At 51.5% G+C, this 16,807-nt stretch overlaps 1 protein-coding gene across 1 annotated transcript; it reads right to left on the reverse strand.

Moving 5' to 3' along the window:
* Nucleotides 1-3,080: 3,080 nt before the first annotated feature.
* Nucleotides 3,081-16,260, reverse strand: drc5 (dynein regulatory complex subunit 5). Its single transcript, XM_078535370.1, has 3 exons — nucleotides 16,023-16,260; nucleotides 9,579-10,594; nucleotides 3,081-3,543 (listed from the first exon to the last, which is right to left on the reverse strand). Exons 1-3 carry the CDS (start codon nucleotides 16,180-16,182, stop codon nucleotides 3,331-3,333), a joined length of 1,389 nt encoding a protein of 462 aa, XP_078391496.1. The 5' UTR covers nucleotides 16,183-16,260; the 3' UTR covers nucleotides 3,081-3,330.
* Nucleotides 16,261-16,807: the final 547 nt, after the last annotated feature.

The raw sequence follows: 16,807 nt of genomic DNA on the forward strand, positions 1-16,807 counted from the left end.
CCTGACACTACCCGTCTCCCCGACTCCAGCCCCTCTCCCCCTGACACCGCCCCCTCTCCCCCTGACACCGCCCCCTCCCTTGACTCCAGCCCCTCTCCCCCTGACACCGCCCCTTCTCCCCCTGACACCGCCCCCTCTCCCCCTGACACCGCCCCTTCTCCCCCTGACACCGCCCCTTCTCCCCCTGACACCGCCCCCTCTCCCCGTGACACCGCCCCCTCCCTTGACTCCAGCCCCTCTCCCCTGACACCGCCCCCTCTCCCCCTGACACCGCCCCCTCTCCCCCTGACACCGCCCCCTCTCCCCCTGACACCGCCCCCTCTCCCCCTGACACCGCCCCCTCTCCCCCTGACACCGCCCCCTCTCCCCCTGACACCGCCCCCTCTCCCCCTGACACCGCCCCCTCTCCCCCTGACACCGCCCCTTCTCCCCCTGACACCGCCCCCTCTCCCCCTGACACCGCCCCCTCCCTTGACTCCAGCCCCTCTCCCCTGACATCGCCCCCTCTCCCCCTGACACCGCCCCCTCTCCCCCTGACACCGCCCCCTCTCCCCCTGACACCGCCCCCTCTCCCCCTGACACCGCCCCCTCTCCCCCTGACACCGCCCCTTCTCCCCCTGACACCGCCCCCTCTCCCCCTGACACCGCCCCCTCTCCCCCTGACACCGCCCCCTCTCCCCCTGACACCGCCCCTTCTCCCCCTGACACCGCCCCCTCTCCCCCTGACACCGCCCCTTCTCCCCCTGACACCGCCCCCTCTCCCCCTGACACCGCCCCCTCCCTTGACTCCAGCCCCTCTCCCCCTGACACCGCCCCTTCTCCCCCTGACACCGCCCCCTCTCCCCCTGACACCGCCCCTTCTCCCCCTGACACCGCCCCCTCTCCCCGTGACACCGCCCCCTCCCTTGACTCCAGCCCCTCTCCCCTGACACCGCCCCCTCTCCCCCTGACACCGCCCCCTCTCCCCCTGACACCGCCCCTTCTCCCCCTGACACCGCCCCTTCTCCCCCTGACACCGCCCCCTCTCCCCCTGACACCGCCCCTTCTCCCCCTGACACCGCCCCCTCTCCCCCTGACACCGCCCCTCTTCCCCTGACACCGCCCCTTCTCCCCCTGACACCGCCCCCTCTCCCCCTGACACCGGCCCCTCTCCCCCTGACACCGCCCCCTCTCCCCCTGACACCGCCCCTCTTCCCCTGACACCGCCCCTTCTCCCCCTGACACCGCCCCTTCTCCCCCTGACACCGCCCCCTCTCCCCCTGACACCGCCCCTTCTCCCCCTGACACCGCCCCCTCTCCCCCTGACACCGCCCCTCTTCCCCTGACACCGCCCCTTCTCCCCCTGACACCGCCCCCTCTCCCCCTGACACCGGCCCCTCTCCCCCTGACACCGCCCCCTCTCCCCCTGACACCGCCCCTCTTCCCCTGACACCGCCCCTTCTCCCCCTGACACCGCCCCTTCTCCCCCTGACACCGCCCCCTCTCCCCCTGACACCGGCCCCTCTCCCCCTGACACCGCCCCCTCTCCCCCTGACACCGCCCCTTCTCCCCCTGACACCGCCCCCTCTCCCCCTGACTCCAGCCCCTCCCCCTGACACCACCCCCTCTCCCCCTGACTCCAGCCCCTCCCCCTGACACCACCCCCTCTCTCCTGACTCCAGCCCCTCTCCCCCTGACACTGCCCCTCTCTCCTAACTCCAGCCCCTCTCCCCCTGACTCCAGCCCCTCTCCCCCTGACACCGACCTCTCTCCCCCTGACTCCAGCCCCTCTCCCCCTGACACTGCCCCTCTCTCCTGACTCCAGCCCCTCTCCCCCTGACACTGCCCCTCTCTCCTAACTCCAGCCCCTCTCCCCCTGACTCCAGCCCCTCTCCCCCTGACACCGCCCCCTCTCCCCCTGACACCGACCCCTCTCCCCCTGACACTGCCCCTCTCTCCTAACTCCAGCCCCTCTCCCCCTGACTCCAGCCTCTCCCCCTGACACCGGCCCCTCTCCCCCTGACACCGGCCCCTCTCCCTCTGACACCGCCCCCTCTCCCCTAACTCCAGCCCCTCTCCCCTAACTCCAGCCCCTCTCCCCTGACTCCAGCCCTTCTCCCCCTGACACCGCCCCCTCTCCCCCTGACACCGCCCCCTCTCCCTTGACTCCAGCCCCCCACCCAAGACCTGCCCTCACCTCCCGGCTCCAGCCCCTCTCCCCTGACACTGCCCCCTCTCCCCTGACTCCAGCCCCACTCCCCTGACTCCAGCCCCACTCCCCTGACTCCAGCCCCTCTCCCCCTGACTCCAGCCCCTCTCCCCCTGACTCCAGCCCCTCTCCCCTGACTCCTGCCCCTCTCCCCCTGACAACTCCCCCTCTCCCCCTGACAACTCCCCCTCTCCCCTGACTCCAGCCCCACTCCCCTGACTCCAGCCCCTCTCCCGACTCCAGCCCCTCTCCCCTGACTCCAGCCCCTCTCCCCTAACTCCAGCCCCTCTCCCCCTGACACCACCCCTCTCCCCCTGACACCGCTATCTCCCCCTGACACCGCCCCCTCTCCCCTGACTCCAGCCCCTCACCTCCCGGTTCCAGCCCCTTTCCCCTGACTCCAGCCCCTCTCCCCAAGACCACCCCCTCACCTCTCGGCTCCAGCCCTTCTCCCCTGACTCCAGCCCCCTCTCCCCTGACTCCAGCCCCTCTCCCCAAGACCACCCCCTCACCTCCCGGCTCCAACCCCTTTCCCCTGACTCCAGGCCCTCTCTCTCTGACACTTTCCCTCTCCCCCTGACACCGCCCCCTCTCCCCTGCCTCTAGCCCCTTTCCCCAAGACCACCCCCTCACGTCCTTGCACTGCCCCTTCTCCCCTGACTCCAGCCCCTCTCCCCTTGACCCCTCTTCCCCCTGACTCCAGCCCCTCTCTCCCTGACACCGCCCCCTCTCCTGACTCCACCATTTCTCCCCTGACTCCAGCCATTTCCCCCCTGTCTCCAGGCCCTCTCCCTTGGCTCTTTGCTCTGTGTCATCCCCGTTATGGATCTTGGCGTTTAATTATGATTGATATCTCTGTTGAATACAATGGCTCTTCTGAATCACCTTGGCTTATTTTTACTCAGGTTAAAGGCAATATGCAAACACTTTTTGTTTCAGGGTGTTTCGACAAAATGAAGCTGCGGCAAAATGAGCTTCAAACTATAGATTTATCCCTGAACACTATAAAAATAGTTTTGTTGTGTTTCATACAAAATCCTCCATCAGTCTGAATTAAAATAGAGCTGTGAATATTGGCTGTAACACAAGGAGGAAAGCAGAGTGGTGTGAGTGGGTGATTTGCAGCAGACAGTATGTAGAGCTCAGTCAAGTGCCAATAAGTGGTCCGATGTAATCCCATTGACTTTGGTGGCTTTAAGTGGGCGGCAGATGGCATTCCTCACCCTTTCCCGGTTATGGTGCAGCGTCTGGTTGATGGCATATTCATTCTCTTGGCCGATATCTGTCAGTCGCAGGTCAAACTCCATTAAAGTCTTGTTCATGGACGTTCCCTCTAGTAGCTGCCTCCCACCTTCCTGATCAAACAAAACAGGAAAACTTAGTGGATAGAGAGAAACAGAGAGAGAGAGACTCTGTAGAGAGCTGAGGGACGGATTAGATAATTAGGAGACCTGAGGGAAAGATACAATAGAATCAGACGAGAAAGGTTTAGAAAGGCAGATCAGAGAGTCAGAATGGGAGAGAATCAATGAAGAGAGATAGAGAGACCGGATAATAGACAGAGACCTGAGAGAGAAAGACTCTCATTAGAAGAAAACATAACATCTTACTTTCCTGAATCTGAGGATACAGTAAGAAGCAGGAATCACTCCGCACTAACACCCAAGTTCCCATACAATTCACACACCATCAGAACTTGGAAATATATCATTTCCTCATTGTGGCCGTGTCAAATGACTAGACCTCTCCACCTAACAGCAGTGGGAGGACCTTTGGCACACAGACACAACAGTTCCAAAAGACAGCTCACCATCACTCTCTCAAGGGCAATAAGTGACGGGCAAAAAATACTAGCCTTGCCAGCATTTCCATATCTCAAGGATAAATTTAAAAAAAACACCCATGAAGAAGAGGTATGAAGCCAAAGTCAAAATCCCCCTAGGTAGAGACACAGGATTACTGAGGATGCAGTACCCAGTGTGGTTCCCAGCCATACAAAATTGGAAGGTACCATCAAACGAATGCTCTGTGACAGTGTTTCTGTCCAGGAAAGTGTTGGAGCTGCACCCATTCAGGTAATTGCTGAGTATTCCCTCACGCCTTGAACTAAAGCCTTGCTAATGGTGGAGAGGCTTTGAGTAGCCAGATGGGCTGTTGTTCAAAATGCCCAGCCACTGGCCAGCTCTTGTGGTTACACCGTTGATATAGCTAATCCTATTAAACATCTGTTCAGTGGGAATGCCCAAGTGGAAGGAAGGTAGATTGAAGGCTGGGAGCAATTACAGAGTGGATGGAGTTGCATCGGGTCTGATATGTTTTATATTAATTCTCGGGATGTCGCCTGGCGGTGATTACCCAATTCCAGGAGCCCTCAGAGACTTGCTGGGCCGGTTAAGAGTCAACTACATTGACGTGGAACTGGAGTCACATATTAGGCCCAAACTGTGTAAGAGCAGCAGACTTCCTTCTGTAAGAGACATGAGTGATCTAGCTGGATTGTGACATAGAAACATAAAAAATAGGAGCAGGAATAGGTAATTCAGATCTTTGAGCCTGCTCTGCCATTCAATATGATCATGGCTGATCCTCTATCCCAACGCCATACTCCCACGCTCTCCACATACCCTTGTCGCCTTCAGAGTCTAGAACTCTATTTCCTAGAGTCACAGAGCTCTATAGCACTGAAAAAGGCCCTTCGGCCCATTGAGTCTGCACCAGTCAAACAAGTACCTAACTATTCTAATCCCATTTTCCAGCACTAGGCCTTGTATGCCACAGCATCGCAAGTGCACATCCAAATGCTTAAATGTTATAAGGGTTTCCGCCTCTACCACCCTTTCAGACAGTGAGTCCCAGATTCCCACCACTCTCTGGGTGAAAAAATTCTTTCTCATACCCCCTTACCTTAAATCGATGCCCCCTGGTTATTGATCCCTCCGTCAAGGGGAAAAGTTCCTTCCTGTCTACCCTATCTATGCCCCTCATAACTTTATACACCTCAATCATGTCCCCCCTCAATCTCCTCTGCTCCAGGGAAAATAACCCCAGTCTATCCAATCTCTCCTCATAACTAAAACTCTCCAGCCCAGGCAACATGCTGGTAAATCTCCTCTGCACTCTCTCTAGTACAATCACATCCTTCCCATAATGTGGATTCCAGAATTGCACGCAATGCTCTAGCTGTGGCCTAACTAGCGGTTTATGCAGTTCCAGCATAATCTCCTTGCTCTTATATTCTATGCCTCAGTTAATAAAGGCAAGTATCCCATATGCCTTCTTAACCACCTTATCTACCTATCCCACTACCTTAAGGGACCGGTGGACATGCACACCAAGGTCTTTCTGATCCTCGGTACTTCCCAGGGTCCGACCATTCATCGTGTATTCCTGTGCCTTGTTTGTCCTGCCCAACTGCATCAGCTCACACTTATCCAGATTAAATTCCATTTGCCACTGATCAGCCCATCTGACCAGCCTGTCTATATCCTCCTGTAATCTAAGGCTATCCTCCTCACTATTTACCACCCCACCAATTTTCGTGTCATCTGCGAACTTACTGATCAACCCTCCTACATTCAAGTCTAAATCGTTTATATATACCACAAACAGCAAGGGACCCAACACCGATCCCTGTGGAACCCCACTGGACACAGACATCCAGTCACAAAAACACCCCTCGACCATCACCCTCTGCATTCTGCCACTCAGCCAATTCTGGATCTAATTTGCCAAATTGCCTTGGATCCCATGGGCTCTTACCTTCGTTATCAGTTTCCCATGTGGGACCTTATCAAAAGCCTTGCTGAAGTCCAAGTAGATTGCGCCAAATGCATTGACCTGGTCACCTCTTCGAAAAATTCAAATTGGTCAGACATGACCTCCCCTTAACAAAGCCATGCTGACTGACCTTGATTAATCCCTGCCTCTCCAAGTGTAGATTAATTCTGTCCCTCAGAATTGCTTCCAATAGTTTCCCCACCACTGAGATTACACTGACTGCCCTGTAATTCACTGGTTTATCCCTTCCTCTCTTCTTGAATAACGGTACCACATTGGCTGTCCTCCTCCAGTCTCCGGCACCTCTCCTGTGGCCAGAGAGGTATTGAAAATTATTGCCAGCGCCCCTGCTATCTCCTCCCTTGCCTCACGCAACAGCCTGGGATACATTTCATCCAGGTCTGGAGATTTATCTACTTTTAAGCCTGTCAGACCACTTAGAACCTCCTCCCTTTCTATGCTAATTTCTTCAATTATATCACAGTCCTTCTGTCTGATTTCCATACCCACACCGTCCCTCTCACTTGTGAACACTGACACAAAGTACTCAGTTAGAACCCTACCTACGTCTTCACTCAGAGGGTGGTGAACCTGTGGAATTTTCTATCACAGAGGGCTGTGAAGGCCAGGTCACTGAATATATTTAAGAGAGAAATTGATAATTTTTTGGAAATTAGGGGCATCAAGGAGTATGGAGAGAAAGTGGGAATATGGTGTTGAGATAGAGGATCAGCCATGATCATATTGAATGGCGGAGCAGGCTCGAAGGACTGAATGACCTACTCCTGCTCCTAGATGCTATGTTTTTATGTAAAGCTCCCTCTACACTATTCCCATCAAACACTCCCAGGACAGGAACAGCACGGGGTTAGATACAGAGTAAAGCTCCCTCTACACTGTCCCCATCCAACACTCCCAGGACAGGTACAGCACGGTGTTAGATACAGAGTAAAGCTCCCTCTACACCATCCCCATCAAACACTCCCAGGACAGGTACAGCACGGGGTTAGATACAGAGTAAAGCTCCCTCTACACTGTCCCCATCAAACACTCCCAGGACAGGTACAGCACGGGGTTAGATACAGAGTAAAACTCCCTCTACACTGTCTCCCATCAAATACTCCCAGGACAAGTACAGCATGGGGTTAGATAGAGTAAAGCTCCCTCTACACTGTCCCCATCAAACACTCCCAGGACAGGTACAGCATGGGGTTAGATACAGAGTAAAGCTCCCTCTACACCGTCCCCATCAAACACTCCCAGGACAGGTACAGCACGGGGTTATATACAGAGTAAAGCTCCCTCTACATAGTCCCAGGACAGGTACAGCACGGGGTTAGATACAGAGTAAAGCTCCCTCTACACTGTCCCCATCAAACACTCCCAGGACAGGTACAGCACGGGGTTAGATACAGAGTAAAGCGCCCTCTACACTGTCCCCATCAAACACTCCCAGGACAGGTACAGCACGGGGTTAGATACAGAGTAAAGCTCCGTCTACACTTTCCCCAACAAACACTCGCAGGGCAGGTACAGCACAGGGTTAGATACAGAGTAAAGCTCCCTCTGCACTGTCCCATCAAAAACTTCCAGATGAGGTACAGCATGGGGTTATATAGAGATAAAGCTCCCTCTACAGGCTTATAAGTGGACAAATCTCCAGGTCCAGGTGATTTGTGTCCCAGACTGCTGGGGGAGGCAAGGGAGGAGATCGCAGGGGCTCTGACCCAAATTTTTAATTCCCCTCTGGCCACAGGGGAGGTGCCAGAGGACTGGAGAACAGCTAATGTGGTTCCGCTATTCAAGAAGGGTTGTAGAGATATGCCAGGGAACTACAGGCCAGTGAGTCTCACGTCAGTGGTAGGGAAACTATTGGAGAAAATTCTGAAGGAGAGAATCTATCTCCACTTGGAGAGGCAAGGTTTGATCAGGGATAGTCAGCATGGCTTTGTCAGAGGGAGGTCATGCCTAACAAATTTGATTGAATTTTTTGAGGAGGTGACCAGGTGTGTAGATGAGGGTAGTGTAGTTGATGTAGTTTATATGGATTTCAGCAAAACCTTTGACAAGGTCCCACATGGGAGACTTATAAAGAAGGCAAATGCACGTGGGATACAGGGTAATTTGATAAGGTGGATTCAAAATTGGCTTAGTTGTGGGAGGCAGTGTGTGATGACAGAAGGACGCTTTAGTGACTGGAAGCCAGTATCCAGTGGCGTACCACAGGGATCTGTGCTGGGTCCCTTATTATTCGTCATTCATACAAATGACATAGATGACTATGTGGGGGGTTGAATTGGTAAGTTTGTGGATGACACAAAGATTGGCCGGCTGGTTAACAGTGAGGTTGAGTGTCTTGGGCTACAGGAAGATATAGACGGGATGGTCAAATGGGCAGATAAGTGGCAGATGGAATTTAACCCTGAAAAGTGTGAGGTGGTACACTTTGGAAGGAGTAATTTGAAAAGGAAGTATTCAATGAACGGCATGACACTAGGAAGTTCTGAGGAACAAAGGGACCTTGGAGTGTGTGTCCATAGACCTCTGATGGTGGAGGGGCATATTAGTGGGGTAGTGAAAAAGGCATATGGGACACTTGCCTTTATCAATCGAGGCATAGATTACAAAAGTAGGGAGGTCATGTTGGAGTTGTATAGAACCTTGGTGAGGCCACAGTTGGAGTACTGTGTGCAGTTCTGGTCGCCACATTGTAGGAAGGATGTAATTGCACTGGAGGGGGTGCAGAGGAGATTCACCAGGATGTTGCCTGGGATGAAACATTTAAGTTATGAAGAGAGGTTGGACAGACTCGGGTTGTTTTCATTGGAGCAGAGAAGACTGAGGGGCGACCTGATCAAGGTGTACAAGATTATGAGGGGCATGGACAGGGTGGATAGGGAGCAGCTGTTTCCCTTGAAGGGTCAGTCACAAGGGGACATAAGTTCAAGGTGAGGGGCAGGAGGTTTAGGGGGGATGTGAGGAAAAACTTTTTTACCCAGAGGGTGGTGACGGTCTGGAATGCGCTGCCTGGGAGGATGGTGGAGGCGGGTTGCCTCACATCCTTTAAAAAGTACCTGGATAAGCATTTGGCACGTCATAACATTCAAGGCTATGGGCCAAGTGCTGGTAAATGGGATTAGGTAGGTAGGCCAGGTGTTTCTCACGTTTTGGTGCAGACTCGATGGGCCAAAGGGCCTCTTCTGCATTCTGTGCTGCTCACATCCTAAGAAAGAATACATTTGCTTTTAAATTCAGGGATAGAAAGAGCCATAGGCTCAGAGTCACTGTTCAATGGTCCCTTTCTGGACATGGTAAATGTAGAGGCTTTGGGTGAATACATGACTGTGTTCAGCTGTGCTGGTCCAGGGATTACACTTGACAAGTAACCACAAGAGTGAAGGATGGTGTTTGGAAGGGTTTGCAAGTATGAAATCCAGCAAGAGTCAATACTTTCAGGAGAAAGTGGAAGGAGAATGGGAAGAGGCGGTGATAGGATTAAGAACCAGACAGAAACATGGAGGGATCAACAGATACCACACAGTTTGGCTTATATGGGTCACTCTAATTGATAACCACCATTGCTGTACCTCGAATATCACCCGCACATACTGACCTGCCCTAAATTATTACAGGAAAGATCAATGGACTTCAGGGTGTGGTTCTTCATTAGGAGTTCAGAGAAGACCACTGCCACAGGCTCCGTCAGCTCATTGCTCGATAAGTTGATTTCTTCCACTGAGGACTTCACAAGAGCTTGGCCCAAAGCCTCCCCGCCTTCATCCCCAATCTGATTGAGGCGAAAGCTGATGGATTTGAGGGTGGAGAAGCGCCTGACTTTGTAGGAGATGGCTTTGGCCCCATAAACTGAGATGCAGTTGTTGCACAGGTTGACCTTCTCCAGCTTAGTCTTGTGGAGAAGCTTGGCCACTACCTTTGCCCCATTGTCCTTGATTAAGTTATGCGACAGGTCCAGTTCTACCAGTGAGGGATGGTTCAGCATGTACTTCACCAGCACTCTTAACTTCTCATCATCAATCCTGTTTCGAGGGAGTTTGAGCACCTTCAGGCTCTTACAAGAATGGATGGCCTTTGCTAGCGAGAAGCAATCTCGGTAAGTGAACTGGAAGATGTTCCATTCAAAATTCATCCCGCAGTCTTTGACCCCGTATGTCACATGCAGTTCTTCAAGGTTGATGAGTTTGCTGAGCAAGATGCTGAAGTCAAAGTGATCAACTGAAGGTCCATTCGCATCACTATCACTGCCGGCATCTGAGGACTCATCATCCATTGTCTCATGACTTTGCTTGACAGGAGGAAGGAGCTGGGCAATGTCTAACTTCTTCACATAGTTTCTACAGAGTGGGACCAGTTCTAGGACTACCTTTACATCAGTGGTGTCTGGGACAAAGAATTCAATGATGTTCTTCAGCAGCCGTTCAAAGAACATCCTCTTCCAGCTTCCTCCATAACTGGAGATGTCGCACACCTCCCAGCATTCCAGGCAGCATCTTCTCCAATAGCCCTCATCACTGACCAGGTTTGCTGTCACTTGTAGTGGGATATTGGTGGAGATCTTGGCCAACACCTTGCGTTTGTGCTTCTCCAGAAGCTGGTCCAAAAGGGGATGCTCTGTGGTGTGAAAAGAGGGCACAGTGCAAGTGAGTGATTTGGCAGCATTATCTCCAGCCACTGTGGTGATCATTTGCAAAGTACACACTGCTCCTCATAATCCAAAGCCTCTTTGTTCAAATTAAATGATCATTTCATAGACTCATAAAATGATACAGCACAGAAAGTGGCTAATCACCCCATCGTGTCTGTGCCAACTCATTGGAAGAATTAATCTCATTCCCTGCTCTTTCTGTACTGCCCTTCAAATTATTTCCTTTCAAGTATTGATCCAGTTCCCTTCAGGACAATGCCATTGAATCTGCTTCCACTGTCCTTTCAGGCAGTGCATTCCAGATCAGGACAACTCGCTGTAAAAACATTTCTCCTCATCCCCCTCTGGTGCTTTTCTCTTAAATAGGACCCTGACCCATGAGTTTATGTCTGATCTATGACCTAATTGTATACCACATATCCCTCAATACTGTTAGCTAACAAGAACCTATCAATCTCAGGTTTAAAAATAAATATTGACCAAGCAGCAATTGCCATTTACAGGAGTTCCAAACTCTTACCTCTCTTTGTGTGTGCAAGTGTTGCCTACTTTCACTCCTGAAAGATCTGGTTTTAATTATTAGACTATGTTCCCTCGTCCATAGAGGTGTCAGCTGTGGCTCAGTTCATAGCACCCTCGCCTTTGAATCAGAGGGTTGTGGGTTCATGTCCCACTCCCGGAAAACCAAGAACTGTGATTGTACACGACAGAGTTGCAATCTGTGACTGTTGATAACTCGAAAGAGGATCCCTGAAGGCAGCAGCACAGGTGGTTAAGAAGGCTAATAGGATACTTGCCTTTATTAGTCAGTTAGGCCACAGCTGGGGTACTGTGTGCAGTTCTGGTCGCCACATTATAGGAAGGATGCGATTGCACTGGAGAGGATGTAGAGGAGATTCACCAGGATGTTGCCTGGGCTGGAGCGTTTCAGTTATGAAGAGAGACTGGATAGGCTAGGGTTGTTTTCCTTAGAGCAGAGAAGGTTAAGGCGGGACCTGATAGAGGTACACAAAATTATGAGGGGCATAGATAGGGTAAATAGGAAGAAACTTTTCCCCTTAGCGGAGGTGTCAATAACCAGGGGGCATAGATTTAAGATAAGGGGCAGGAGGTTTAGTGGGGATTTGAGGAAAATTTTTTTCATCCAGAGGGTAGTTGGAATCTGGAACACACTGCCTGAGGGGGTGGGAGAGGCAGGAATCCTCACAACATTTAAGAAATATTTAGATGAGCACTTGAAACGCCACAGCATACAGGGCTACGGGCCAAGTGCTGGAAAATGGGATTAGAATAGATAGATGCTTGGTGGCCGACATAGACATGATGGGCCGAAGGGCCTGTTTCTGTGCTGTATAACTCTATGACTTTAAACTTCTCAGTCAGAGCAACTAGTTTCTATCCACCCTTTCTGTTCCCCTTATTTTGAAAAGTTGATCAGATCATCCCTTAACTGTCTCAAATCCTATGCATGACATTTTAATGATCTGTGTACCTGGGCCGCTTTTCAAATAGGATTTTAAATAATGGGGGAGGGTTCAGATTTTGAAACTTTAATGATAAAAGGCCAGGCAATAGTTCAGGGTAGCGAATGATAACCAGGTGTGATAGGAAGGGACAGAGCGTAGAAACATAAGAGTGCACCAGCAAATAGAATCAGAGTGGGAAAAATGGTAAAAAGGCAGAATTAAAGTTGCTTTATCTGAATGCAGGCAGTGGTAGCAGTGTGGACCATGCACTGCAGGAACTCACCAAGTCTCCATCAACAGCACCTCCCAAATCCATCACCTCTACCAAGGGCAGCAGACACATGGGAACACCAGCACCTGGAAGTTCCCTTCCAAGCCACTCATCATCCTGACTTGGAGGTATATCACCATTCCTTCACTGTCGTTGGGTCAAATACTTGGAACTCTCTTTCGAACAGCACTGTTAGTGTTGTAAGGAACATATCTTTTTATTTCTTTTGGACTACTGTAAAGAACATATCTTTAAATTTCTGTTGGACTGTGGATTAAAATTACAATGGCTGCAGATTGAAGGACATGTCTACTGGAACAGTGTGAGGGATATATACAATGTTGCTGTCCTGGAACAGTGTGTGCAATGAAAGACAGGATGGTGCTGAGGAGTCATCTGGTTTAATGGGGAACTGCCTGGCAACAACATTTTAATTGGCTCCTGACCAGGTGACCAGAGTTTGTGTGAGACCAGTGCAGCAGAATAGCTCCTAGCCTGAAAAGAAAAAGACCTAAAACCTCTTGCATGTAATAAGATATAAGTGTATATAAGATTCCAGTAATTCTATAATAATAGCTAGCTGACTTTTTCTGCTTATATCTCTATAACCTGCTCTCTCTCTGAAAACCTCTGTCAAGAGGCAAAGGGGAAAGTCACTGTTAGAGACATTGAAAGGCAAGTGCTCACCCAGTGAACTAAAGACTGAAAGTGCTGGAAGACCACCTTGTGTCATCAACAAGAACGGAAAAGAATTTGGAAGACATCGATCAAAATCAACCCATCGAATCCTGTGCTTTAAAATCCTAATTTTTATGTGTCTTATGTGTCTTGTATGTGTTTGTATAGGAATTTAAGTTTAGGTTATAGAGTTAGGAATTAGCAGTTCATATTTCTTTCTTTTGCCACTGGTTAGCGACAGTTTGTTTAAGAAACAGTTATTTACTTATTAAGTTAACAAACCTGGTGCTCGTATTCTGTTAAATTTAACAGTTGGGTAGATTTGGGACAATCTGGTGGTTTGATCAAACTTTTCACATTAGTTGTGGCTCGGGGAGCAGTTGGAATTGATGTTACAGCGCACTATCCCCAGCGAGTTGTTACAGCTTCAAGGTGATTTAGACAGCTAGAGTGAGTGGGCAAATACATGGCAGATGCAGAATAACGTGGGTAAGTGTGAATTTATCCACATTAGTAGGAAAAACAGAATGGCAGAGTATTATTTAAATGGTGATGGATTGGGAAATGTTGATGTACAAAGGGACCTGGATGTCCTTGTACACCAGTCACTGAAAGTAAGCATGCAAGTGCAGTAAGCAGCTAAGAAGGCAAATGGTATGTTGGCCTTCATTGCCAGAGGACATGAGTACAGGAGCAAAAATGTCTTACTGCGGCTGTACAGGTGAGATTGGTGTTATTTCTAGACTCTAAAGGTGTCAAGCGATATGGGGAGAGAGCATGAGCATGGTGTTGAGATACAGAATCAGACATGACCATATGAATGTCACAGCAGGCTTGAAGGGCTGAATGACCGACTCCTGCTCCTATTTGCTATGTTTCAACAACCAGGGGGCTGGAAAGTGGGATTACAATGAGCGGCTGGTTTCTTTTTGCCCTTTTTGGCTGGCGCACACACGATGGGCTGAATGGCCTCATTATCCACGGTAACTTTTCTACAGTCTGTGGAACCACTCACTCTCCAGCTCCAGGAGTGATGAGAAGCCTCTCAATCTCCAATCTCCGGGAGTGACAGGGAGCATCTCACTATCCAATCTCCGGGAATGACAGGGAGCATCTCACTCTCCAATCTCCGGGAGTGACAGGGAGCCTCTCACACTCCAATCTCCGGGAGTGACAGGGAGCATCTCACTCTCCAATCTCCGGGAGTAACAGGGAGCATCTCACTCTCCAATCTCCGGGAGTGACAGGGAGCGTCTCACTCTCCAATCTCCGGGAGTGACAGGGAGCGTCTCACTCTCCAATCTCCGGGAATGACAGGGAGCATCTCACTCTCCAATCTCCGGGAATGACAGGGAGCATCTCACTCTCCAATCTCCGGGAGTAAGAGGGAGCATCTCACTCTCCAATCTCCGGGAGTGACAGGGAGCATCTCACTCTCCAATCTCCGGGAGTGACAGGGAGCATCTCACTTTCCAATCTCCGGGACTGACTGGGAGCATCTCACTCTCCAATCTGCGGGAGTGACTGGGAGCCTCTCACTCTCCAATCTCCGGGAGTGACAGGGAGCATCTCACTCTCCAATCTCCGGGAGTGACAGGGAGCATCTCACTCTCCAAACTCCAGGAGTGACAGGGAGCCTCTCACTCTCCAATCTCCGGGAGTGACAGGGAGCCTCTCACTCTCCAATCTCCGGGAGTGACAGCGAGCCTCTCACTCTCCAATCTCCGGGAGTGACAGGGAGCCTCTCACTCTCCAATCTCCAGGAGTGACTGGGAGCATCTCACTCTCCAATCTCTGGGAGTGACAGGGAGCATCTCACTCTCCAATCTTCGGGAGTGACAGGGAGCTTCTCACTCTCCAATCTCCGGGAGTGACAGGGAGCATCTCACCATCTAATCTCCGGGAGTGACAGGGAGCATCTCACCATGCAATCTCCGGGAGTGACAGGGAGCGTCTCACTCTCCAATCTCCGGGAGTGACTGGGAGCATCTCACTCTCCAATCTCCGGGAGTGACAGGGAGCCTCTTACTCTCCAATCTCCGGGAGTGACAGGGAGCCTCTCACTCTCCAATCTCCGGGAGTGACAGGGAGCATCTCACTCTCCAATCTCCGGGAGTGACAGGGAGCCTCTCACTCTCCAATCTCCGGGAGTGACAGGGAGCATCTCACTCTCCAATCTCCGGGAATGACAGGGAGCATCTCACTCTCCAATCTCCGGGAGTGACAGGGAGCTTCTCACTCTCCAATCTCCGGGAGTGACAGGGAGCTTCTCACTCTCCAATCTCCGGGAGTGACAGGGAGCATCTCACCATCCAATCTCCGGGAATGACAGGGAGCATCTCACTCTCCAATCTCCAGGAGTGACATGGAGCATCTCGCTCTCCAATCTCCGGGAGTGACATGGAGCATCTCACCATCCAATCTCCGGGAGTGACAGGGAGCATCTCACCATCCAATCTCCAGGAGTGACAGGGAGCATCTCACTCTCCAATCTCCGGGAGTGACATGGAGCCTCTCACTCTCCAATCTCTAGCAGTGACAGGGAGCATCTCACCATCCAATCTCCAGGAGTGACAGGGAGCATCTCACTATCCAATCTCCGGGAGTGACAGGCAGCCTCTCACTCTCCAATCTCCAGCAGTGACAGGGAGCATCTCACTCTCCAATCTCCGGGAGTGACAGGGAGCATCTCACTCTCCAATCTCCAGGAGTGACAGGGAGCATCTCACTCTCCAATCTCTGGGAATGACAGGGAGCATCTCACTCTCCAATCTCCAGGAGTGACAGGGAGCATCTCACTCTCCAATCTCTGGGAATGACAGGGAGCATCTCACTCTCCAATCTCCGGGAGTGACTGGGAGCCTCTCACTCTCCAATCTCCGGGAGTGACAGGGAGCATCTCACTCTCCAATCTCCAGGAGTGACAGGGAGCATCTCATGCTGCCCAGTTTATCTTGCACTATTCAAGCAGTCACTCACCAGTGAAATTCTTCACAATGTGGTTGATACAGAGATCCGAAAGCAGAGGGACCGTTGCCAGTGACCACTCGGGATCCTCCGCAATGATTCTCCTCATCCTCCTGGGATCAGCTGCAGGATTTGGACCTGAGAACTTGGTGGCCCAAGGGTTAATATCCATGGCTGCAATCTTACCTCAATGACTGGGGGATAGTTCAATGGTTGGATCTACTGTGGAGACCTGAATTGTCTCAGGGAGAATAACAACCTATAAAGAATAAAGCAGGGTTAGAACTTCCCATCAACCACCCAGAGTTCGATTTCTTTCAGACACTGCCCCTGGCTCACCCTCTTTCTGTCCCTCTGCCAGCCTCTCTCCCTTTCTCTCACACACATGCTCACTCATTCTCTCTCCCTTTCTCTCACACACATGCTCACTCATTCTCTCTCCCTCTCTCTCACACACACGTTCACTCATTCTCTCTCCCTCTCTCTCACACACACGCTCTCTATCTCTCCCCCTAACTCATTCTGTCTCTCTCTCACTCCCTCTCTCTCACACACACATGCTCACTCATTCTCTCTCCCTCTCTCTCACACACGCTCACTCATTCTCTCTCCCCCTCTCTCACGCACACGCTCTCTATCTCTCCCCCTAACTCATTCTGTCTCTCTCTCACTCCCTCTCTCTCACACACACGCTCACTCATTCTCTCTCCCTCTCTCTCACGCACACGCTCTCTATCTCTCCCCCTAACTCATTCTGTCTCTCTCTCACTCCCTATCTCTCACACACACGCTCACTC

This window comes from Cetorhinus maximus, unplaced genomic scaffold (assembly GCF_964194155.1).
Source record: "Cetorhinus maximus unplaced genomic scaffold, sCetMax3.hap1.1 HAP1_SCAFFOLD_414, whole genome shotgun sequence".
NCBI classification, from domain to species: domain Eukaryota; kingdom Metazoa; phylum Chordata; class Chondrichthyes; order Lamniformes; family Cetorhinidae; genus Cetorhinus; species Cetorhinus maximus.

Coding starts and splice junctions, on each gene's coding strand:
- drc5 (XM_078535370.1), bottom strand. CDS start 16,182: ATGGATATTAACCCTTGGGCCACCAAGTTCTCAGGTCCAAATCCTGCA. Junction 10,595..16,022: donor CATTGTGAAGAATTTCACTG/GTGAGTGACTGC, acceptor TTCACACCACAG/AGCATCCCCTTTTGGACCAG. Junction 3,544..9,578: donor CCTGTAATAATTTAGGGCAG/GTCAGTATGTGC, acceptor TTGTTTGATCAG/GAAGGTGGGAGGCAGCTACT.